Source organism: Nicotiana tomentosiformis, chromosome 9 (assembly GCF_000390325.3).
Source record: "Nicotiana tomentosiformis chromosome 9, ASM39032v3, whole genome shotgun sequence".
NCBI classification, from domain to species: domain Eukaryota; kingdom Viridiplantae; phylum Streptophyta; class Magnoliopsida; order Solanales; family Solanaceae; genus Nicotiana; species Nicotiana tomentosiformis.
In genome coordinates, this window is record NC_090820.1 from 112971694 (window position 1) to 112997782 (window position 26089).

General features: G+C 37.2%; 6 protein-coding genes and 1 long non-coding RNA gene across 7 annotated transcripts; 2 read left to right on the top strand and 5 right to left on the bottom strand.

Annotated features, from left to right (window-relative positions):
* Positions 1-4712: 4712 nt before the first annotated feature.
* LOC138899453 (uncharacterized) lies at positions 4713-6693 on the bottom strand. The gene is made up of 2 exons (XR_011411100.1): positions 6556-6693; positions 4713-6442 (listed from the first exon to the last, which is right to left on the bottom strand). It is a non-coding gene; the product is annotated as an uncharacterized lncRNA (long non-coding RNA).
* LOC104093106 (protein LAZY 1) lies at positions 5538-7592 on the top strand. Its single transcript, XM_009598818.4, has 5 exons — positions 5538-5678; positions 5758-5824; positions 5964-6685; positions 7106-7358; positions 7455-7592. The coding sequence occupies exons 1-5, from the start codon at positions 5673-5675 to the stop codon at positions 7472-7474; spliced, it is 1068 nt and encodes a 355-aa protein (XP_009597113.1). The 5' UTR covers positions 5538-5672; the 3' UTR covers positions 7475-7592.
* Positions 7593-10621: 3029 nt separating this feature from the next.
* On the bottom strand, positions 10622-12442 carry LOC104093103 (uncharacterized). Its single transcript, XM_018769761.3, has 2 exons — positions 12161-12442; positions 10622-10907 (listed from the first exon to the last, which is right to left on the bottom strand). The coding sequence occupies exons 1-2, from the start codon at positions 12310-12312 to the stop codon at positions 10841-10843; spliced, it is 219 nt and encodes a 72-aa protein (XP_018625277.1). The 5' UTR covers positions 12313-12442; the 3' UTR covers positions 10622-10840.
* A 913-nt stretch (positions 12443-13355) lies between these two features.
* LOC104093102 (uncharacterized) lies at positions 13356-14443 on the bottom strand. Its single transcript, XM_009598816.4, has one exon. It carries the CDS (start codon positions 13976-13978, stop codon positions 13769-13771), a length of 210 nt encoding a protein of 69 aa, XP_009597111.1. The 5' UTR covers positions 13979-14443; the 3' UTR covers positions 13356-13768.
* A 153-nt stretch (positions 14444-14596) lies between these two features.
* LOC104093101 (uncharacterized) lies at positions 14597-15214 on the top strand. The gene has a single exon (XM_009598815.4). The coding sequence runs from the start codon at positions 14787-14789 to the stop codon at positions 14997-14999; it is 213 nt and encodes a 70-aa protein (XP_009597110.1). The 5' UTR covers positions 14597-14786; the 3' UTR covers positions 15000-15214.
* Positions 15215-15473: 259 nt separating this feature from the next.
* Positions 15474-15816, bottom strand: LOC104093100 (uncharacterized). The gene has a single exon (XM_009598814.4). It carries the CDS (start codon positions 15814-15816, stop codon positions 15607-15609), a length of 210 nt encoding a protein of 69 aa, XP_009597109.1. The 3' UTR covers positions 15474-15606.
* Positions 15740-17390, bottom strand: LOC104093099 (uncharacterized). Its single transcript, XM_070185901.1, has 2 exons — positions 17179-17390; positions 15740-15849 (listed from the first exon to the last, which is right to left on the bottom strand). Coding segments are annotated over exons 1-2 (213 nt in total). The 3' UTR covers positions 15740-15848.
* Between the last annotated feature and the right edge of the window lie 8699 nt (positions 17391-26089).

The window sequence follows — 26089 nt, forward strand, 5'->3', positions numbered from 1 at the left end:
AAAAGGGACATGCCTGAGCAGTGGTCGCAGGTGCGAAAAAATATCCCGCACCTGCGAGATCGCCGAAGCGGGCAGAGAAGGCACATAAGCGGACGGACATAGCAGATGCGCATGAGGCATCGCAGAAGCGATTCTCGCATAAGCGAAGATGTTTCTGCAGATGCGAGGGTCAACAGGGCAGTGCACTTCGCTGGTGCACTTCGCTGGTGCGCATTTGCGGTCGCAAAAGCGAGTCCGCAGATGCGGCGACTCGTCCGCTGGTGCGAAACTGGGCAGAATGTTAAAGGACAAAAAATGGTCAATTCGACATTTTCGTTTTGGATTTTTGGAGCTCGGTTTTGGGCAATTCTGGAGGGATTTTTCACAAACTTGGTTGGAGTAAGTGTTCTATATCCTAAAGTGATTATATTTCATGAATCTATGGTTATATTCATCGTTCAATTCGAGTTTAATGGAGGAAATTGGAATTTTTGTAAAAACTTTTCCAACACTGGAATTTAAGATTTGGAGGTCGAGTTGTTATCGGAATTGAATAAAATTGGTATGGTTGAACTCGTATCGGAATGCGTGTTCGGATTTCATAAAAATTATGCCGGGTTCCGAGAGGCGAGCCCCGCGTTGACTTTGGTTGACTTTTTAAAATAAAATTTTAAGTCGACGTTTTATTATCGAGAATTATTTCCGATGAATTTTAATGAAGTTGTACAATTAATTTGGATAGATTTGAGCTGTCCGGAGGTCAATTCAAGCAAGAAGGTAATTTTGGAATATCAGCATAACTTCAAAAAGGTAAGTATATTGCCTAACCTTGAGTGAGGGAATTACCCCTTAGGCATTTAGTATTATGTGGAAATTGTGTGATTAGAAGTCGTGTACGCGAGGTGACGAGTACGTACTCAGGCTTATATGTGCAAATTTTATTGGTTTAAAGTTTTAGACATTTTTACGTATTAAATTGGATAATTGTTGGCATTTAGTAAATCCTTGAATTATCACGCCTCATTCCTTATTTGTCGAGTTTGCATTTTATATAATAATTTAGTGTTATTGTCACTTGGATTTTATGTGAATTCCGTGTGTTTGTTGATTTGATATTTTTCTTGGAATTAAATTCATGATGAAATCCTTATCTGCAAATATTTATTAAATAAGTTTAAATTGAGGAGTTAATATAATTATCAAGAATTTGTATTAATGAAGGCTTTGCCCTATACTGAGTATTTTTCACCCATGTTGATTGATTTGAGGTTTTATATACGTTGTGTGGAACCTTGTGCTATTTGTTCAGAAATTTATTGATTCTGCTACATATTTGGAATTTGGTTGTGGTGAGGGGCAAATTGTGATATGAATTGTTGTATTGTGTATTGGTTTAAACACCCTCCTTGATGTTATTTATGCTTTATACCTTGCTTGTTAATGATATACATGTGCTTGGTAAGGAAGAGTGTAAAAGCACGAAGGGTGATGTCGTGCCATTGAGAGTGTAAAAGCACGAAGGGTGATGCCGTGCCATTTGAGAGTGTAAAGCACGAAAGGCGATGTCATGCCATTTGAGAGTGTAAAAGCACGAAGGGTGATGCTGTTCCATTTCATTTATATTATCAGGTGAGGATGAGAGTAAAAACACGAAGGGTGATGCCGTGCCATTATTTTTATATTATCATATATTCATGGCACGAAGGGTGTTTCCGTGAAGGCGAGGACGAGAGACATACATTATATTGTGTTATCGTTTTGTTGAAATGTTATTGTGCACATATGTTTTCTATGTGACTTGTAGTCGTTGTTGCTTACTGTGTGCCTTCCACTTTATTTCTTTTATTGTTATTGACTTTTCTCCCACCTAGTTGGTATTGTTATATGTATGCACGGTGAGAAAGAGATAAATGCACTTAGGGTGTTATCGTACCAATTGATTTGGTTATATATATATATATATATATATATGTTGCCGTGCACGAAGGTATTGCCGTGCCATTTGATGTGATATGTTGAATATATTTCTCACACCATGGAAGTTAAATGAGGTATCACATGGTGACTTTTATTTAAAAGAATTATATTTGCAAGATATTTACTTGAAAGAATTGTATTTGAAAGAATTATATTTGAAAGGTATTTACTTGAAAGAATTATATTCGAAAGATATTTATTTGAAAGAATTATAATGGAAAGATATTTATTTGAAGGAAGTATATTCGAAATATATTTATTAGAAAGGATTATATTCTATAGACTTTTATTGAAAAACTTATAGATAAAAGATGTATATTGTGAAAGACTTGATTAATTGGTTGTACGTGTATTTATTATTCGTTTGAGCAATAATTATGGTGTTCATGTTGCCTTGCTGTTTAAATCACTAGTTGATTGGTGTTGCTATCACTGCTATTTGTTTTTTTATTATTTTTGTATGCTATATTGCACAAGTTATTTGACTAGTGAGTGTCTTGACTGTACCTCGTCAATACTCCACTGAGGTTAGTCTTGATACTTACTGGGTACCGACTGTAGTGTACCCATACTACATTTCTGCACATTTTTTGTGTAGAGCCAGGTATTGGATTTGGACAGAGATTAGAGTATGATCGCAAGGATTCAAGGTAGGATTGCTTGGTCGCCGCAGTCCCTTGGAGTCTTTCCATTTTATTGTACTGATAATTATTATTCAAACAATATAGATTATTTGATCCTTGAGATCATTTCATGTATGCAGTTAAAGTTCGTGACTCAGTATTACCAGTCTTGGGAGTTTTTTGTAATTATTTCCGTTGTTGGTTTACAACACCTGTATTGAATTCAAAAAAAAAGCTTGAATTATGATTATAATCGGCTTACTTAGTCTGAGAGACTAAATGCCATCACGACGCATATGGTGGAATTTTGGGTCGTGACAAGTTGGTATCAGAGCTCTAGGTTCATAGATTTTACGAGTCACGAACGAGTCTAGTAAAATCTTGCAGATCAGTACAGAGACGTCTGTACTTATCTTCGAGAGGCTACAGAACTGTTAGGAAATTTCCACTTCTTTCATTCCTATCGTGCGGAATTTGTTGATTTTGGAATTTGAGCCTTTGTATCTCTATTCTCTCACAAATGGCGAGGACACGTGCTACCGGGTCAGCTTGGACTCATATAGGAAAAGAAACAAATCAATTTATTGGAATTATCTTTTTCATACTATGAATTTAAATGATATACTAATGTGTATAAAAAGAATGTAATGACCCAAACATGTGTGATTATTGTGTACACGACACCTGTCTTTTTCCCCTTCCATCAGCTGATAAAAATCAACATTTATGACAAAAGTTTTATTTTTATATTCCTCACAAGTATGTATAAATTATTAAATGTTTTCCTATGAACAAATTTAGAGCAATCTCAATATTTTACCTTTCAATTCTCGTTCCCTCATTTCCCCTTGTGTTCCGTGTCAGTTTGATTTGCTAATTTCAGCAGCTAGCCATTTGAATAAGTTTTGGACTATAAAAATATATATTATAATTTATGGCTAGCGGCTAATATAAATTTACAGCGGGAATGATTTTCCCTCTTTTTTATGCCTCACTGATCATGAAATAAAGATGGAGTAGGGTGTCTGCATCCGTACTGATAAACAGTGAGCGCAGTATTTTAAATACTGTATTTATAACCTGCATTAATGAAGATTGCAATGTCAGTACACCAACTTGCCTAGGTACTTTGATCAAACACTTTGCCCTATAGAATGCAACAACTGTTTTTCATGTTTCGTTTTCATGCACAGAGCTCTCTCGACCTAAAGAAGGGAATTCTCATGTTGTTTAGTGCCTCGCACTTTAGCTAAAAGTAGAATCCTTCCCTCAATTGTTTCCTCACAAGGTCCCATCGCCCATCTCTCTCTTGTCTTGACTGCTTTGGCCCAACGTTACGTTGTTTCACCTATTTTTATACTTACAATTATTAACTCCAACAACATGGAAATATCTTTATTTGACAAAACTCACGACTTGTTTTTTTCGGCCTGGTTCCTCACTGCTTGTCGGGTGATGAGGAAGAATTAATTAGCATCTCTTATAATCCTTTTATTTCGATTACACTCATATCCTCTCTTCTCGATATGTCTAGAAATTAAAACAATCCAATAATGTTAAACTCACGATATATAACCAAAGTAGCCCAGACATGATTAAACAACATCTTAACCACCCTAAATATTACGTATTCTTCTTCTCCATATCAGGTTACACATAATAGTCCAAACGCAAGCAACAGGATTTCATAAAACCACTTTATGAGTCACGACATGTAAAACAAATATCCATATATATATAACATATATTTGCGTGTGGCTAATAATGTGCTTTAAGCATTTGGCTATCACCATTAATCGTACATTTTATTATTAACTTAAGCAAATCTCACATTCTACTGTTCCAATAGGAAGACAATTTAACTTTAAATATTATTTTTCCTCAACAAATACCATAACATGTTTAGATTACAAGTTCAAAAAATCTTACTTTCTTGCTTAAACTCATCAGTCAGGTTTTACAGAAAATGAAATGGAGAGGGTACTTAGTACTAAAATTTACTATATATCAATATACACAAGTAGCACATGGAATGGAAGAAAGGGGTTGTTTACATGGCAACAATTAGATGGGTTTCAGTGATAAAATAAACTAGAAGGATGAAGCACCACGTTAGCTGTTTAAGCACTTACACAAATTTTGGTTGTTAATTTTGACAAGATGATAAAAACTGTATTTAACAACTAAAATCCCTTTAGCGAAGGCAAATAAAATGTTCCATCAACAGTTCAAACTAAACCAAACTTCTCACACTTAATCTATAATCAACAGAGTGACATGCAGCCTTCTCAATGAGGCCTTGGCACATGATAAAAACTTTGTGATCACTCGCAATTGCAATAATCAAATATTAAACGTACACTTCCGGAAGCCAATTCAGAAGACAACACAGATATATTTCACCACTCAATACTGTAACGAACCTGAAGGGATACTTGGAGTAACGCTAAAGCTGTCTCCATGTGACCTATAGGTCACTGGTTTGAACCGTAGAAGCAGCCACTAATGCATGCATTAGGGCATGCTGTCTATATCACACACCTTAGGGTGCGTGCACCGGGCTACCCAATACTGCAACGAACCTCGTGGTTAGTAGGATGTGTCTTATGATTCCATGTAGTCAAGCCTATTAATAAGAATGCAAGCAAAGTTAGATCATACTCAATTACTCATGCATTCTGTTCTGGAAATTATCAGATGCCAGGCCAACATGACAGACATATGTATTAGGAATCTATATGCAGCAATCAAGTGCAAACTTGTATACACGTGTGCCCATATCACACTGTAGCATCTTCAACTTGTGGGTCTCAAAACCACTTTGATCTCAACTTGTCTAATCAATGCAATATTGACAAGAAAATAGCCAGCCACTATCTTGTAATCTTCTCAATGTACTTCTTTCCCTTCCTACGGATGCCGGCTTTCTATTCAGGAGAAAATAATGCTGAAACATACCTAAAATTTTCCTTTATCTAGTCTTGAATTTCTTCCTCCAACTACCAAGTAAATATCTTTCTTCTAACACAGGTTTCTCCAAAAACTCTCGAACGAGCACCCCGGTTTCATCTGCACTTCTCCAGATAGTTCAAAATGAAGGTGAGTCCAAAATTAAAGTCGCATATATATCTGGTTATGCTCGTTCAAATCAAACTTTCTAACTTCATCAGTGTTGCAGCTACTAGGTTGGATGCACCGTAAAGCAAAGCAAAACAGCAATGAGTCCGCGAAGAATATCATACTAGGTATGTAATTATTTCACACTGCATATATCTGCTTTCAGTTCTTTTCATTTGGAATGAACTCTTTTACACTATCCTTTTCCTTTCAATTGTTACATTTTTATCTTATTTTTCTCACTATTATGATCATCATTATTTTCAGGAAACTCTGCTACTTCCTTCTCAGCTGGCACATTATTTGAAGAGCAAGAATACTATGGAGAAGCAAACTACAGCTTCACAATCTCAAAGCAACCTGCTTGCAAGGAAGTTAAAAGCACCGAAACAGAATTGGCTTTGGAAGAAGAACTTTTCCATGGTTTTCTTTCAATCGGTACTCTTGGTTCTGAAACAATAAAAAGTGACCCTCCAACTCCTACACTTCCTATGCATCTTGAGCATGTAATTCATGGTGAAGTAAAGCTAGACATAAAAGACAATGAATTGAAGCTTATAAATGATGAGCTAGAGAAGTTTCTAGAAGCTGAAGTTGCTCATGAATCATCAGAGAGAAGCAGCCATGCAAGCATTATTACACTCAGTGGCGGAAAACAATTAATTGAGGAGGCTGAATTACCAGAAACCTACGATAATTCTGTCGAATTCCCACTCCAGAAATATCTATTTGGCTCATCAGTTGAACTTTCAGAGACAGAAGTCGAGGGAAAGAAATCAAAAGGAGAGCTCCTTATTAAGAGGAACAACATAGCGGGAGAGCATCATATAGGAAAAGATGGAAAAGAGAAGAAACAAACCAAGGGAAGACATGCAATGCATTTTATGAAGAAAATGCTGAAGAATCTCCACTCCAAGTCAAAGAGCTGTACAGATCCTTCTTCTGGAGATGTCAATGAACCTGTCTCAAGTAAGAGGAAACTCCCTCAGGTTGGTACCATCTCGACCTATCAAAGATTAACTCTTAAATATCATTTGAAAGGCTTGCTCATATTATTTATAATCAAAGGTGACTACAGATACCAGCCTCCACCTGATTAAGACAGTGCAGACAATAGATTCTTGTCCATGAAAAAGACTTCTCCTTTGAAGGCCTAATATGTTCTCAAGCCACTTTCGGCATTGGAAAAGGTCCCCACACAGAAATTCTTGAAAACGTGATTCTATTTTAAATCATCAGCATGAAAAATGTCGAAAATAACCTGACTGCTGGATACCTAACTGTCACACATTTTAGTTGACTTTCCATGTGCTTTTAAGAAGATGATATTATGAAAGTACTCAAAACAATGAGTTAAAATCATCAGCATATATCACCAAATACCTAAGTTATTCATCTATCATGTACAGGTCCTAAAAATGTTAAAAAGGAAAGTTCATCCAGCTGAGGGATTAACAGATAAGAACAAGCCACTAAAGGATGAGATCAGAAACATTTTCTGCGAAGCTGGTAAACTGGGAGCAAATGGTGAACCGAACAACATGTTTTCTAACGCTTCTGTTCCCACTAAGATATTACATGCTTCGGAAGTATATCCAAGTGACATGGAATATGATGTGTCAGCAGTGAACAGGGAGCATTGGATTAAAACAGATGCTGACTGTAAGTAAACAGCTTATGCTAAAATTCATGACTTGTTGTCAAGTAAACACACAAATAGACTATTATCTGACTCTTTTTCCTCATTGTGTAATGTAGATTTGGTGCTGGAGCTCTAGATGGGAAAATTTAGAAAAAGAATGTAATGGATCCTCTGCATTTCTACTCCAGGAGCACAATATGCGTGCAGTATTGAGCTGTCAATTGTGAACAAATAAATGAATCTCTCTTTCGCTCTACGTGTGTTGCTAAGTTGTGTGAGAAATGGGTTGTTATCATCAAGTTTGATCTATTGTTGATGTGCTAAGAATTGTTGAGAAAGTATTCTCATGCTCTGATGTTTTCACTATCACGGAACATTTCCAATGATACGTGAAGATCGTTATCTGTGTTAAAGAAGTTAAAACTTTGATTGTTATGATTAAAACCGTAGTGCAGTAGATATATCATTCTACCACCAGTAAATATGAATACTTTTATATAGTTAGATCAAGTCCGGAAGGCATACCCCTTGAACTTTCACAAGAAGGCTGTCATGGACTTTGTCAAGTCACTTGAACCACTAAAATGAAAAATATATAGTTTACTTAACCACTAAAAAGATGCAGTTTCCTATTTACCATAGGAGCTACATTTCTAAGGCTAGCTTTGTAACTTCCCTACAGAATGAGCATCAGTAAAGCTGAATAAAGATGAGAGCATGCGCAAGACGCTTCACAGTTGTACTCACAGAGTCACATCGCATTCATCACTTGAGAAAATTGATCAAGGATTATATAATAAGTCCTGGCTATTAAATGGTTAGCATCCATATTTAAGTACTGCCCCCTTTTTTGTTCTCCAATATTAATCCACCAGAAACTACTATCCTAGCACCATATATGTAGCTGTACGAGGAAGAACCAAACTTGACACACTAAATATACAAGGTACATGGACTGTCCATTTTCACAAGCAGACATTAAGTATTGAATACAAATCATGAAGCATGAATCTTGACATAATCAGCTTGATATTACAACAACAACAACATCCCCAATAATATCCCACACCGTGGGGTTTGGGGAGGGTAATGTGTACGCAGACCTTACCCCTACCTTGTGAGGATAGAGAGGTTGTTTCCAATAGACCCTCGGTTTAGGAAAGCATAAGCACCATATTAACGAAAACATAGACAAGAAGGGACAGTACCAAGAAGCCATATAAAAGCAGAATAAAAACAACCAGATAGCTTGATATTGTTTTCAATAAAATCTCACCTTATCAAAAATAAAAAAGTCATGAAGCATGAAGATGGATCATTAGGAACACATAGCAGCAGACGAGAAAATTTTTGAAGGCGCCCAACAGAATACAATCAGTTTCAACAATGAATTTAGTCTTTCCAAATTCCCTGTTTAGAAACTTAAAGATAGAGTCGAACGCAGTTCTGTAATATCTATGAGAAGGAATATGGGCCACCACTAGCTTTTTGTAACTTTAGGCACATGAGTGAAAATGTAAGCAAAGATATTAATGATTACAATTCTTCTATTATTACTATACAATTATTGTAACAGTGACATTCACATGCATGCAATCTTGTGATTCACTAGCCGACTATTTGGGAACTGCTTTATTCAATATGATCTGCAGAAACAGTGTCATTCGCATGCAGCAAAGCAGTGAAATTTAAATGTGTTACCTGAAGCTTCGTCCGTTTGTGTGTATCTTTATGCTTATAATTGGTTGCTATTCTATACCAGCACAGCAGTTTTCCCTGGTCTAGGCAGTCTTGTACAAATCAGTATCCCTATTGCATTACGAGTGACATAAAAAACAATTTCTACATGTAAAATATGATTACTACTTTCCTTAAAGTTTAGCTTTCATTGCTGTTCTGTTTGCTCTTCAAATAGTTTCACTCTGTGGTTTCTGGGTAGGTGAAAATTGCTCTGCATTTTGATGGTCCACAACAACGTGCAACAATCATACCACGTGTTACTTTTCCTGGCCTTGTCCAATCGAAAAGAGAATCATGTTTGTGTTACTGTAGAACAAAATACATCTTCAGATCTCGTCATTATCATGAATGAATGAATGTAAATCTCATTCCTTTTAGTCCTGCCTGATAGTCACAAAGACATCAATGCATTGCCCAACCTCACAATGATGAACCAACAGGGATGATAATATTCAAGTGTGCACCCTCTCCTGTTAACGCCTTACTAGCTTTACTCTCTACTTTAGCAACTCAGCACAACAGATGTAATTCCAATACAGTCCGAATATAATAGCATGCACTTGGTTGACTTAGCTTGGCATCCAGAGTAAGCCTTTAGAACAAGGTAATGAGTCCCCCAATGCCACCAATATGAAAGCCAGAGAGAATTTTGCTCAATATCTGCAGCTATAAGAGGTTGAAATATTGGGTTCCCCGACAGAGTCATTCTAGAGTAACTAACAAGCATACTAAGCTTGTCATAGTGAATAAACAGGTCATCTATCTATTCCAACAAGGCGATAAAATAAAGTAGGTAAAACATGACAAGGCCACTAACTAGTTTCAATGGGTATGGTAGACTTGAAATTGCTACCATAAGTGCTATTTTAAGTAAATCACCGTGCAAGAGTTGAGCTCATTGTGTTTATGCATTTAACGTAACTGGTCCAAAAGTTTTAATCATTAAGGAGTTGTGCTGAGATCTAATGACAAATTAGATATGACCACCTACAAACTCCACAATTCTTCTAAAGAATAATAGAGTTGCAATTGCATTTGCTATTCTTTTGCGAAGGATAAATTTCAGTTCTTAACATGTCAATTTACTCCACATTTGTCGTCTGCAACTTCAATTAATAAAAGCCCATGATTCCTGAATAAAAGAGCAAAGCAGGTTCCTTCAAATATTCATCTCCCCGGCATGGTTTTGCATCAGTTATATCTCCAGGCAATAGTAAAATGAAGAATTTCCCTCATGAATCAATACAGAACGTGAAATAAATGATCATTTCTCACCATAAGTGCATTTAACGACCATATCCTGCCTATTTATCCAAATTTCATGAGCTTACGCCAAGGATCTATTTTTTTTATAAGGTGAGGTTTTATTGGAAACAGTATCAAGCTGATACTGTGACAGTACAAAGATAAGGCTGGACTTGATTACATCAAAATCCTAAGCAGTCTAGCAGTCCAGCAAGCTATGTTAAATGATGACTTCCAACAAATAGCAGTAAAATTAAGTGAACATATGGATATTCATAGGGACACATGTACCAAGCAGTTGAGTAGCTAAGAAAACAGAATAGTAATCCACTATCAGAAATCAAACTGTGAAGAATTTTACACAGATAGAAGGTGAAGCACAGGTGAGAAAATGCAAATTATGAAACTATCAAGATTTCTGAGGCATGTCTCATTCTTGTCCTGCTAGTGAATGTCTTCTAAGTATCTCCTTTGGTTCTTCCCTCTCTATTTCATTATAAAGATTCCTGAGATACGTCTAATGCTTATCCTCCTTAGGAATGTCTTTGTGAGGTATCTCCTTTGGTTTTGCCTTCTCCAATTCCCTGTAGAAACATCAATGGAATTTCATAACATCATGACAACGATATATACACTACAGCTACAGGATTTCAAAATCAAAAAGCTAACGGAAGAAGCTACAATGAGAAACCAATTTAAAATCTAACGTGGATAGATGTCCCTTGTTCAGAGAAAACTAAGGAACGAGAAGGGAAAGGAAACAAAGCTAACTATCTTTTTTTTTTTTTTGATAAAGCCAAAGCTAAAGATCCTAAACCTACAATTAAATGATAAACTTCAAATATTATTCATCATAAATTACATATTAAAGAATTGACTATAAAAGCATGAGCCTCAGCTGAAACTGCAATGCCAGACTGCCAGTCTTTGCAGCACAGGAGCAGATTCCCCAAAACATCCTCGGGGGCAATGAAAAAAGAGAAGATATCTCGATAACAAAAACTATAAGGGACTGCCCAAAAGAAAAACCACCTGAAGTTTACTTGACTTGACTTGCCTAGAACTCTAATTTTTATATCACTCTTTAGACTTTACCAAGCGAGAAACAAAATAAACCTCAAAAGCAAACTGTTGCTTTTGAAATCACCAAGAACATTCAATACCACTGGCATCTAGATAACCTATTAAAAATCCCAAAAGCTATAATTTTGCCGAGGAACAAAAGAAAAAAAAATGCACTGTTTTCTTAGTTGGAAAGAACGATACAGATTAAGAGACATAACATGTAGGAATTGTTACATACATCGAATAAACTGTGGTCATAGATTTTTGGCATTATTTACGTGCTTCATTGACACAACTTCAATCCGTCCATTACATGGATACTTTATTTGTACATCTCCAAAAACACAAATTTGCAAAGTAGTTTCGTAATAACTGTTTTCAAGCTACCAGTATATTACGTTGTGTTTCAGCGATAATGATGCAGGAGCCAGGAGGAGTTACTGAAGCAGCTCAATGTAGCTAAGTTGAGCTCAATTCCAGCTCAGTCTAGCTGCAGTGGAATTTGCAAGAGAAGGATCGAGGAGTAATAAAAGATAGCAGCTGGAGAAGAAGCTCGAAGATGCCACGTCAGCATTAGTTAGTTAAAGCAGTTAGTTAGTGGTTGATTCAATTTGGAAGAACATTTGTTTACAGGTTAGTTACGGGAATGTAAAGTGATTCTTTGCAATTCCATTGTATAAAGGTCTCGTTTTTATCAATCAATCAGAATAATAGCACAGCACTTTCGATAAGCAAAAAATATTGAAGGGAAAAGGGAAGTGTAAGGGCATACTTGGCGGCGGAAGAAGACTCTTCCTCAAGCCAATGGCGAATTTGACGGACGTTACGCCTGAAGATGGAAGCAGACTGTTTGACATCGCTCCTCAGCAATAATATCGCCGCGCTCACTCCGACCACCGTTAGTATAAAGTTCGTTAACGCCATTTTTAAGATGGGTATTTCAGTCTCAGAGCTCTTAATCACGGGAATATGATTGATTGATGATGCAGATGAATTCGATCTATAGGTTTTTTGGCAGTGGAGGACAGGAGGAATGGTACTTGGAGAAGAAATTTGTCAAATCGCTGAATTGGAATGTTAAGAGGGATTTTGGCGGACCTGGGTAATTTAGGCCCAGGCCCACCGAAAAGGTGAAGCCCGCATAAAATTCAAAATTAGCCAGATTTACAAATAGTAATTGAAAAATAGCCACAGTTTCAAAAGTAATCGAAATTTAGCCAATTTTCATGTAAAGATAAATTTGAACGAAAATATTATTCAAAATTCAGAAAATATTAAAGTATAATGTACTGGAGTTCCAGTATAATATATCGGTCCAGCATACTATGCTGGAAGTTCATATACATGTATTCCAATCTCCAGTATATTATGCTGGAACTTTCCGCGTGTTGCAGTTCCAACATAATATGCTGGAAGTTCATACACAGGTGAACCAATCTCCAGTATATTATGCTGAACCGGTCCGTGTTGCAGCAAAATAGTGGCTATCTTTCAATGACTTTGCAAACGGTGGCTATTTTTGAATTACCAGTCTGAAAACTGGCTAGCCCGTGCTATTTTTACCCTAGTGATACCGCTGTGGTAATGACACCAGCTAGCCACTCTGAAGGGTTGCTATTTAGAAATTAGCCAATGAGTCCTGAATTTCAGTTTTTCAAAGATATTCTGAATTACCCCGATGTTAAAAAGTTTAGTTCAAAATTATAGCATCCCTAAGATTGTTGTTTGATATTATCGGGGCTTCATTGCCAATCACCACATAGTTGAGCCCAAAATTTCGTATGACAAAATGTCAATAGTCCCCGAGTTGTTGATGACGATTCATTAATTTTTTGAGCAAAAGAAGGCATTTTATTCATCTCCAAAAGAGGGGTTAATACATTTGTGGATTCATTTGAATTTATCATTTAATGGAATTGGTATTGTAGTTTAATGTATTACTGTTACAAAATTTCCTTAACACAGTATGAATAGTGGCAACGTGGCATCTTTATTGGATGTTATTTTCATATGTTGTAGTTATAGTGGAAGAATGACTTATTGCAATTGCTTTAATTCTGTATGGGAAATGGAAAAACTAGTAAAAGATTACAGCTTGCTGCCTGTTTGCATAGGTGCAGCTGAGAACTCTAGCTGCAAGATACAGAGTCTGAAACATGCCAAGTAAACTTCACTACATCTTTACTCTTGCGAATGCTGAGCTGATGATTTTGTAATAAGTTCCTCGTGTGTTTGGCTTGATGATCAGCACCTCTTATGCTTTGTCATGCTTATTATTTGTGATGTAATAAATCATAGGAGTTACTCACAAATCTGGATAGAACTAACAAATGAAGTGAAACTTGCCTTTAGGAGAAGATCGATCTGTTGATGGAGTATATTAGGCGAAGTAAATGTGGACTCCAATGGCGATAAGGAACATAGTAATTAATGCAAAGTAGAGAAGAGTATGGATGAAGATGGAGATTGCACTTGTCTGGAAATTGACAAACTCTATTGACCTGCTGCTTCCTGGAAGTTGGAACAGAAGTCCAGGAGTCAACAGCACAAACAACATCACTGCTATTAACACCGGTCCCCAATCAGCCATGTTAATCGGTCTGTCTACTGTCTGATGAGCAATGTGAGGAGGTTTCAGTCTCTTCAGCAGTAGATAAGTGAACTTTGGGCGAGGGATACACCAGGTAGGATGAATTTGACAATTACATTTGCATATTTGGTGTCCCTACTAGCTCTTTACCGTTGTGCATGATCAAAAGAGAATTAGACGAACAACAAATTAATGTGAAAGAGGGCCAGGACTTTACCAAATAGAAAGCAAAGCAATTGCATCATTCAAGTAGGTTTGCCTTATCCGCAGCTTTGATTATTTACTTTCTTACCAGATGTGATCCTCAAAGCCTTTTATGAATGTGCATTGTTAGCTCATCTTGAATATGTAAGCCAAAAACAAAGCATTCAAAAACCTATCAACCTTCGGCATTATCTGCCTTTCCACTCACACCACCTGCTTTTTTCCCCTTAGTACTTATAAAGTATGCTACTTTGATGAAAATAAAAATGTTTAAAGTAAAGGCAAAAAGAAACTTGAATTATGCAATTATTGAAAAACATACACACAAAGTCAGTAGTTTCTGTCAACTTCCATAAAGCAAAATCTCCACTACCACACAATACGTCACACTGCCTGCTTTTGACCCTCAAGTTCAGTACCCTTTCTCCTTCTTCACTAAGCAAAATCACTACATTTGCCTTAAATCTCCTGCTACTCATTTGCAAACACCAGAACTAAATACTACTATATATACCAGAGAGAAAACTAAGGCTTCCTTTATTTTTCTGTGTCTACTAACTACTCTAGGAGAGAAAATAGAGTGCGACGAAGATAGAAAATAGAAATGGTAGTAGATTGGGGACCAGTAGTGGTGGCGGTGGTGATGTTCATCTTATTGTCACCCGGACTCCTATGCCAGCTGCCAGCAAGAACGAGAGTCATCGAGTTTGGGAACATGTACACCAGCGGAATTGCCATCTTAGTTCATGCCATCTTTTACTTCTGTATATATACCATCTTGATAGTCGCCATTGGTGTCCACATACGATCTGGTTGATACGTTTCCTTCATCTACTTCATGTATATTGTCCCATAGTTGAAAGTGACAACAACGGCAGCTACAGACCTTCCTTGTGTTTCATATATCTTTGTACTTTTCATCATTCCTAGCGTACTCTGATAAATGCGCTTGATATAAATCTTTATCGAATTCATGAAAGTGGAATGAACAAAATCTTCCGGCCACTCTATCAGAGTGCCTATACATGCTCATACTGGAGTATATTTACGCTTGTTCATAATGCAGATTTTTTTTTATTTCTTCAATACAAGGAATTATCGTGAGTATGTTAGGTCTGCGTACACACTACACTCTTCATGTCCCACTTACGGGATATACTGGGTCGTTTGTTGTTGTTGTTGTGCATCCATCTTTTTCTTGCATAATCCGGAAACCTTAGCAAAGTCTCGTGGAGAATGGCATAATCAGATTTTGATAACAAGGGGAAATAGTAGGCAGTTCAGATCCCAATTAAAAGTCGAAAAGGAAGAATTCTTTTATATTAAACAATCAGTAACAGAAATGAGACATAAAATCTTTTTTTATTTTCTCAAGAAAATCAAATACAGATGTTATTGCTTCAGCGAAAATGGTAAGTAAAGGCTCAGCCAGTATAGATATGAACATGAACGGCAAGAATGAGGATAGCATATAGAGTAAAGAAAATGAGAGTGTGAACAGCAATGGCTTTGCCGTTGGTCTTCATGCCCCCGACCTCCAGAGATCGGCCATTTCCAGGTATCTGAAACAGAAGCCCCGGCTGCAGCAGTATGAAGAGTACCACCCCAATGATCACTGGTCCCCAGTCCGCCATTCAACCAGCTCGATGAAAAGATGCGCTAACTACCTATTTCCCGTGGGATGAAAATTGGAAAAACAGTTTCAAGAACTAGTAGTAGCCACAGTTAATCTAACAGTGATAGCTTAATTATGAAGGACACTGCCAAGAAAGAGTTAGGAATCTTCTACTTTAGTTTGGAGGAATACTGTATTAGAATCTAGACAAGCATATATATTGGTTAAGATTCTGGAGTCAGTTTGAACCACAGGGAATTTATTAAAGCACAAGCCACCTACAGTTTTCAAGTTAAAAGTTACGTAGAATAGACAACTGAATATAAAATGCTTTTACCGATGAAGCCACTCAAAGGAAATAAAGAGCCGCATGGTTCATAAAGGAAGCACTTTGGCTTTATATATACTTTTCTTTCTAAAATAATGTTGAACGCTTTTTGGCATAAGAGGTATTGAAGTTTAACTGTAATAATACGTCAGTGTTATTTTATCAGAAGATCCATGTATACATGCCGATCCAAATTTTAGAAATTCTCATTGCTTGCGTATACTTCTTATCTCTATTTTTATCTCATCTAGAGGTCTTGATAGACTCATCTCACACTGCCTTCAAAGTCAAAGTGCTGTCTGATCAAATTAGCCAGTGGCAAGCACCAACTTGGTGCTTAAGCTATTCAAACTTCTAATTTATATATATATGGATGTCCATTTATTACTCGGATATAGATAATTTTTCTGAAGATGGTTATCGATTTAGTACTTCATTGAAATTTATCTTCAAGCAGTTGATCAGTTTCTTATTAAACAACCAAATTGCGAACAGTTCATACAGACAGCTTACAAGCAGTTCAAGAAAAATCTCACATCGGCTTTCTGAAAAGCCTTATTTCATTTCTTCTATAAATATATTAGATCAAAAACTTGTTTATCTTGATAAATCTAGGGACCCGCTAATATTCATTTGGCCATCACTATTTGCAGATTTCCGGGAAATTTCAGATGTTGTCGTTTTAAATCCTTAACCAATCCCCTTTTTTCCTCTGTTTTTCCTCTGCTTGGTTGGCGGAAAAAGTCATAGTTCTGTCATCACGACCACAGTCAGATGAACAGCTATTTCATTTCGCACTGTTTCTATGACAGGAAAAAAAAGAAGAGGGCAACGCACATAGTGAATATTATTATTAATCTTAATTCTCATCAGATCATACATCTCACACGAGTAAAAAGAGAGCAATTACGTAAAAACAAGAGCTCTCAAAATAGATTATACATCAGATCACATCATAAGTTGCTACGGAAGCACAAGCCAAAACCAACGACACAAGACATATGACAACCACCGATGACACAACCGGAAAAGCATAAAAGGAAAATGGCTTACTAGGAACCCATATATAAGTGGACTCCAATGGCTAATAGGAAGATACACATGAGGGTGAAGTAGACAACAGAGTGAACCAGTATGGACACCCCACTTGTTTGAAAGTTGCTGAACTCAACGAATCGGTTGCGACCCGGCGCCTGAATCAGCAAACCTGGCGATAACAGCACGAACAGCACCACCGCTACAAACACCGGACCCCAATCCGACATCTTCCCTCTCCTTCCTCTGTGTTAATGTTATCAATCTATAAAGCAGCACTCTCTTTCTCTGTCTATATGAATTCTTTACTTCTGTACAGGGCAACAGAAATGGTACGTAGAGATCGGAATTTATAAAGGGGGATTTCATGAGCAACAAGCCAACAAGAGAGTAGAGCGGAAGCTGAATCAAAAATGGAATGGCTACGAAGAAACAGAAGGCTGCCAAATGAAGCTATTCTGTTTCATACTTTATCGTTTGCTTGTATCACAAACTTTGTCTGTTAGCTGAGGTGCTGCTTTATAAGGTTACAAGCACTTTCAAGGTTGGTTGCTTATGCGATCAGAATTATGATTCTCTTGATCTATGAGGCCAACCATGCCTCCTCTCCCTCCCCTCCCCCAAAAAAAAACATCAAACACCTTTTGAAGATAAAATGTAGTCTACTAATTTTACTGTGGTTCTTGATTGAGTTAAAAAAATATTGTTGCCAAAGGAGATAGCTTTCCTCCGACAGAAAGTCAACATAGCTACGACACATTTGAAGATAAACTAGCGCTCAACAGTCTCCTATAAACTGTAGTAAGGAGCCTGGATCAGAGTATAAGTAACCAAATTCTACAATTCTGTGTCACTTAACACTTCAATAAAACTAAAATTATAGCCATAAGGTTGTATGACAACTGAAGCGCAACACTTAATTAAAAAAACTCATATGCTAACTCTTCAATACCAGTGTTTTAAAAGGCGAGAGCGTGAGACGGGACGTTTTACTTAATACGGACAAAGCAAAAATCTCGAGACATGGGGCGTAAGCCCCGAGGATCTTTAATTTTTAAAATTTATGAAATAATAATATAATATTTGTATACGGTCGAAATCGGGCATGTCCGATTTCGTAGGCACGAGTAGCTACCTCGAGAGTAAGCTCGTAATAGACCAGGCTCGAGCCCAATAGCAGAATATGGAGCATGAAGATCGAAGTGCTCGCTGAAGATCGAGACCGAGCATGACCGACTTCAAGTAAGGCATAATAACGGAATGGCGAGATATTAGCAATCGACCGAAGATCTCGGCGAAAATCACGGAACAGATCGAATCAGGCAGTTATTGACGCCAATCATAGGATTTGTTTCCGTTATTAGAATTGTACCTTATTTATGATTCCTCTAATATAAAAAGAGGGACCCCATTCATTTGTAAGGGGGATTGATTCACTGATAAACATATACACATACACTGCTTTTTCTATTTCACTTACTATCTACTACTGCTCATCACTATTTATTTTATGTTCTTTATCATTCTTGTTACCCAACGTCGAGACCATCTCGAATCGAAGTCGAAAGCACTACCAGAACACTGGTTCGATTTATTTTACTATTCAGATTATCTATTTAATTCTTTGTTTATCAATTAGTATTGGATTAAATCACGTATCCTTGAAACCACTAAATAAGTTTAATTGTTACTCGAAATTTTAGGGTAAACAGTTTGGCGCCCACCGTGGGGCCAAGGATAATGATTTTTCAGTACTAATTCTGGTGAAACACACTATTTTACGCTTGTTCTTGTCAAATATCTTTGCTTTCAGGTTAAAACATGTCAAACTCACAAAACGCATTCACACACGGTGACAATGGCCTCGGATTCCATGGCGAAAACGAAAATGTGGTTGCTTCAGGAATCGAATTGCCACAGGCTAATCACGGGGGAGCATCGGTTGCCAACCCCGTCGATGTCAGTTCGCACGTTGCTCTAAATGCGGACCTAGGCGCAGATATCGATGGGAGTGTACGCAGAGAAAACCGATCTAGTGGCCAAAGAACACAGGGGAGAGGAGACGAGGGAGTCAGTCTCCAAGTAATATTCGAAATGCTTCAGGCTCAGCAAGCCGTTATTGCTCAATTACAAAATCAACATAGAGCTCCGAATAGGGTCAAGCCGAAAATTACTTGTTGTACTGAGCCAATACCGGAGAGGCCGAATGGTAACGAATCAGGGACTGATCCTGCGATAATTAAAATGCTCGAGGAGCTCACCAAAAGAATTGAATGAGGGGAGAAGAGAATCGAAGCCAACGATAAAAAAAAAAGTGGAGACATACAACTCTCGAGTTGATCAGATACCGGGGGTACCGTCAATCTTGAAAGGGATGGATTCAAAGAAGTTTGTACAAAAGCCCTTTCCTCCAAGTACGGCTCCGAAACCTATTCCAAAGAAGTTTCGTATGCCAGACATACCCAAATATAATGGTACCACCGTTCCTAACGAGCATGTTACTTCATATACATGCGTCATCAAGGGTAACGATTTAGAGGATGATGAAATCGAATCTGTGTTCACTACAAGAAAAGTGCTAATTACATGGGGAATTTACCTAGGGATTTTATTCGCAGATAATACCTGCGGATTTTTATGAAAAACATTAAAATCCTTAAACTTAAAATATTTTACCTGCAAAAATTATTTTCCTAGGAAAATCTGTAGGTAACTTTGGCGCCGTTATGCGCCAAAATATTACATGGGCAATTACCTGGGGAAACGAATCGGCAAGTACAATTTCGTAAGAAAATTCGCAGGTAAACAAATAAAGAAAATGAAAAACAGATCCTATGTTATTCCGAAGAAAAATCCCTAGGTAACTCTACATGCGAATTTAGTTGGGGATATTTTCTTGGGAATTTACCTGAGGATTTACTTATTTGGGAAATTGCCTAAAGATATTGTTGCTACAAATTTAGCTGGGGATTTTTTCTTGAGGATTTACCTAGGGATTCTTTTAGCTGGGGAATTACTTGGGAAGTTATTGCTGCAAATTTAATTAGGGATATTTTTTTGGGAATTTACCTCTGAATTTTTTTACCTTGGGAATTACCTAGAGATTTTGTTGTTGTGAATTTAGTTGAATTTATTTTCTTGGGGATTTACTTATTTGGTGGAATTATATGGGATTATATTGTTGTAATTCTTGCTAGAAATGTATTCTTTATGATATAGCTTGGGATTTAACTAGAAATAATATTAGCTAAGAAATTAAATAGAGATTATTTGTGTGATTTTAAATAAAAATTATTTCTTGAGAATTTACTTGATTGTTTCATGCTACGGGTTTAAATGGGGATTTATTCTTAGGATGTAGATAGAAATTTTATTGTTGTTGTTTTAGTTGGATATATAATATTTGAGAATTTACTTGAGGATTTTATAACTCTATATTTAAGTTTTAAATTATTTAAATACTTTTAAAAAATATTATGAATTTTTAAGAAGTAGTTATTTTTTAATTTAAAAATTATGTTTTTCTAAAATTACAAAAACTCTATATGTAAAAAATATCCATAGGAATTGATTTTATGTTTATATTTTGTCGATTTATGTATATGTAAATATAAATTTTTTGACTATATAAAACATAATGATGTATATATATTTGGATTGGGCATTATAAATCATTAAGCATAACATAGTCGGTTATTACCTTTTTTAGTAAATTCAATAACAAAATAATTATCAAAAAGTAAATTATTTTAACAATTAAAATTTTAATATGGTTGGTATAAAGGACATGATAAAACTAAGATACGACTATATTTGACATATTTCAGCTAATATCATCAGAAAATATATTAAATGTAATTAAATGATTGAGAAGTATTTAAGTTTAATTTCTAAGCAGAGAAAAATTATGTCACATTTATAAAAATGTAACTAAGTTTTATTAACTTTTTATCTTATGTATGTCATTTTTTTCACATGTATTTAATTAGATAAAATTCAATTATAGTACGTATAAAATGAAATAGTTTGAGATTGGTAGTATTAAAACTTAATATCGAATGATCTTATGATTCAACTTTCTAACATCATCTCTTGATTAAATCCTACCATTATTAAAATAACTCAATCATGTATACTTTATTAGGATTAGCGAAATAATTCTTACTAATTATCATGTATAATGTATTTAATTCTTTTTAATTAATGTATTTTTTATATAAAAAAGAAATTAATATGTTATTTGAGAAATATAAATGAAAATTTGAAAAATAACTAAGAATTTCTTAAAATTAGAAGTAATATACGTGTAATTTGTTATTACTTGGAAAAGAGTGTTCCATTTGATTTATGGAATCCTCAAATAATGCATCCTTTTACTAAATAAAAAGTAAAAACAAAAAATAAGAAGTAAGCATTAGTAAGTAAATAGTACTACTAAATTGGGAAGTGGAAGTGGGGACATTCTTGTCCCACATCGGCCAAGAGTTGTAAGCTTTTGCATTTTATAAACTACGCTTGTTGGAACGACGATACCGGTAATGGGCTTCGGTAGCAATATATGCGTCTTGTGGTTTAGTATGTTTGACTTAACAATTGTAAGAATTTAAAAAACCCGAATGTATTGGGTGTGGTTTACATGTACATTTAAAAATACTATGATAGTAATTTTAATTTTTCGTCTAAAAATTTCAACATATGCACTTGAGGATTTTCATGGGTATTTACTTGCGGATATTTAGAATTTTCTATGGAAAATTCCTCAGGTAATTTACATACAGATTTAAAATCCCAAGTAATTTACGTGCGGATTCAAAATCCACAAGTAACTTACCTGGGGATTTTTAAAATTCATAGGTAATAATTACCTACGAAGATTTTTCCATCAGAATTTATTCGGTGCGGATTTTCCTATATAATCCTCAACAAAATCCCTATGTAATATGTGATTTTCTTGTAGTGGTTGTTAAAAAAATTCGGAAAGACCCTTTCGAAGGGAGAAATGATCTGGTATCATAACTTGCCACCAAATTCCATCGACTCATTTGCTATGTTAGCAGATTCTTTTGTAAAGGCAGACGCCGGGGCCATAAAGGTCACAACGAGGAAATCGGACCTTTTCAAGGTACGACAAAGAGATAATGAAATGTTGAGGGAGTTCATGTCCCGATTTTAAATGGAACGCATGGAGTTGCCACCGGTCACAGATGATTGGGCCGTTCAAGCTTTCACCCAAGGGTTGAACGAGCGGAGTTCGATAGCATCACGTCAGTTGAAACAAAATTTGATCGAATATCCAGCAGTAACTTGGGCAGATGTGCACAATCGATACCAATCGAAGATCAGGGTCGAGGACGATCAATTGGGAGCCCCTTCCGGTTCAGCACATCCAAATAGGTCGGCAGTTAAAAACCAGAGGGACGTCGACAGGGAGCCAAGGTCGAACAGAGACCGATATCAACCATATACCGCAGATCGAAGGAACAATAAGGATAATGGTTCAGGACGGAATTCCGCCCGAAACGATCGGAGAAGTGATCGAGGACAGAATTCTCGGGGATTTATGAGCAAGAGTGGTTTTGACAAGTATGTTGATCCCGCAGAAGCACCTCGGTTATCGAAATATAACTTTAGCATTGATGCATCAGGCATTGTATCGGCAATCGGAAGGATCAAAGATATTAGGTGGCCCAAACCCATACTTATTGATCCTTCTCAAAGAAACCCAAATTTGATATGCAAGTATCATGGCACGCATGGTCACAAAACCGAGGATTGCAGGCAATTAAGGGAGGAGGCAGCCCGTCTATTCAATGAGGGCCACCTTCGAGAGTTCCTCAACGATCGAGCCAAGAATCATTTCAGAGAAAGAGACGCCAACAGGAAAAATGAACAGGAGGAACCCCAACATATCATTCATATGATCGTCGGTGGGGTCGACATTCCACATGGACCCATATTCAAACGCACTAAGGTATCAATCACTAGGAAAAAATGAACCCGAGATTATGTGCCCGAAAGTACTTTATCATTCAATGACGAAGAAGCAGAAGGCATTTCTCAGCGCCACAACGATGCTCTGGTAATTTCTATCCTATTAAATAAAGTTCAAGTTAAGCATGTTTTAGTGGATCCAGGTAGCTCGGCGAATATCATCTGATCGAGGGTCGTGTAGCAGCTCGGCCTATAAAATCAAATTGTTCCTGCAGCTCGGGTCCTACATGGCTTCAATATGGCCAGTGAAACAACTAAAGGGGAGATTATTCTATCGGTGAATGTGGCTGGAAACATTCAAGATACTAAGTTCCACGTGATCTAGCACGACATGAGGTACAATGCCCTACTCGGAAGTCCTTGGATCCATAATATGAGAGCAGTCCCTTCGACTCTCCACCAAATGATATAATTTTCGAGATCAAACGGTGTAAAAACAGTATACGGGAAGCAGCATGCTGCAAAGAAAATGTTTACGGTCGATGAGGTAACACCAATATCGACACTATCAGCCTCGGAAAGGTCGAACATCAAAGATAAACATGAAGTCAAATAGCAATCACAGCCACCAGCCTCGACCGAATCGGGGAAGCGGGAGATAGAAGAAAAAAATGAGGGTTTTCTGACCCCTCGAACTTTTGTTGATCTCGAAGATACTGACGCCACCAAATCAACGGTCGAAGAGTTGGAATAGGTTGTATTGATCGAATACCTGCCCGAGCGAAAGGTATACCTAGGAACAGGATTAACCCCCGAACTCAGGAAAAAACTTATTCAACTTCTTGTTGATAACATAGATTGTTTTGCTTGGTCCCATTTAGACATGACAAGGATTCCACCGGAGGTAACGACACATCGGCTAAGCCTGGACCCTAGATTCAAACCGGTGAAACAAAAGAGAAGATCCCAGTCCGAAGTAAAGCACGCATTCATAAAGGACGAGGTAAATAAACTTCTCAAAATATGATCCATTCGGGAGGTAAAATATCCTGAATGGTTAGCTAATATAGTTGTAGTCCCTAAAAAGGGGGATAAACTTAGAATGTGTGTAGATTATAAGGATTTAAACAAGGCGTGCCCCAAAGATTCTTTTCCACTGCCTAACATCGATCGCATGATCGATGCCACGGCCGGCCACGAGATCCTTACTTTTCTTGAAGCCTATTCCGGGTAAAATCAAATCCAAATGAACCCGGAAGACCAAGAAAAAGCTTCATTTATCACCAAGTATGGAACATATTATTATAATGTAATGCTCTTCGGGATAAAAAATACAGGAGCTACTTGTCAATGCCTAGTGAATAAAATGTTCGAAGAACAAATAGGTAAATCAATGGAGGTTTATATTGATGACATGCTAGTTAAATCCCTGCACACAGAGGACCATTTGGCTCATTTGCAGGAAACGTTCGAGATTTTAAAGAAATACAACATGAAGCTCAACCCCAAGAAATGTGCTTTCGGGGTTGGTTCGGCAAGTTCCTTAGCTTCATGGTATCGAATCGGGGAATCAAGATCAACCCCGATAAAATCAAGGCCATCGAAGACGTTGCCGTCGTGGATAGTGTAAAAACTGTATAGAGGCTAACTAGACAGATAGTTGCCTTAGGCCGATTCATTTCGAGGTCATCGGATCGAAGCCACAGATTTTTCTCTTTACTCAAAAATAAGAATGATTTCGCCTGGACCCCGGAAAGCCAACAGGCATTGGAAGAGTTGAAGCGATACCTATCGAGCCTACCATTGCTTCACACTCCAAAGGCAGATGAGAAGTTTTACTTGTACTTGGCAGTATCGAAAATCGCGATAAGTGGTGTCCTAGTTCGAGAAGAGCAAGGTACGCAATTTTCCATTTATTATGTAAGTTGAACCTTAGGAGAAGCAGAAACTAGATATCCACACTTAGAAAAATTGGCACTTGCATTGATAAGCACCTCTAGAAAGTTAAGACCATACTTTCAATGTCACCCAGTATGCGTATTAACCACTTACCCACTTCATAATATTTTGCACAAGCCCGAACTATCGGGCCAATTGGCCAAATGGGCCGTCGAACTCAGTGGGTACGACATCGAATATCAACCCCGGACGGCCATCAAGTCTCAAATTTTAGCAGTCTTCGTGGCCGATTTCACGCCAACCCTCCTACCCGAAGTTGAAAAGGAACTCTTGTTAAAATCGGGTACGTCATCGGGGGTATGGACCCTTTTCACAGACGGTGCTTCAAATGTGAAGGGGTCCAGGCTAGGCATCGTTTTGAAGCCACCCACGGGTAGCACTATTAGGCTATCTGTCAAAACTTCTAGGTTGACTAACAATGAGTCCGAGTATGAGGCCATGATTGCAGGTCTCGAGCTAGATAAAAGCTTGGGGGCAGAAGATATTGAAGCCAAGTGTGACTCTTTACAGGTAGTGAACCAAGTAAACAAAACCTTCGAAGTTCGAGAGGATAGAATGCTAAGGTATTTGGACAAGCTGCAGGTAACTTTGCACTGTTTCAAGGAATGGACTTTACAGCATGTACCTCGAGAACAAAACAGTAAGGCTGATGCACTTGTAAACTTGGGCTCATCGGTCAAGGAAAATGAGATCAGCTCGGGGACTGTCGTTTAACTCTCGAGATCTGTGATCGAGGAAGGTCATGTCACGCCCCAAACTAGGGGAGGCACGACTGGCAATCGATACTGTATTCGATCGAGTTAGCTACTAAACATAATAGCTAACTAGACTGGGGGCCCAACAGATCGGGCAGCACAACATCTGAAATACTAAGCCTGGACCGTAAGGTTATGACATGAATAACAATAAGCCATATAAACATAGGTAGACAAACCAAAATAATAAAATACTAGCTGGCCGACGAGGCCGCGACTGAAGACATGCATGCCTACACACCTATATATACATACCAAGCCTATAGGCTGGAGACTGAAAGCAG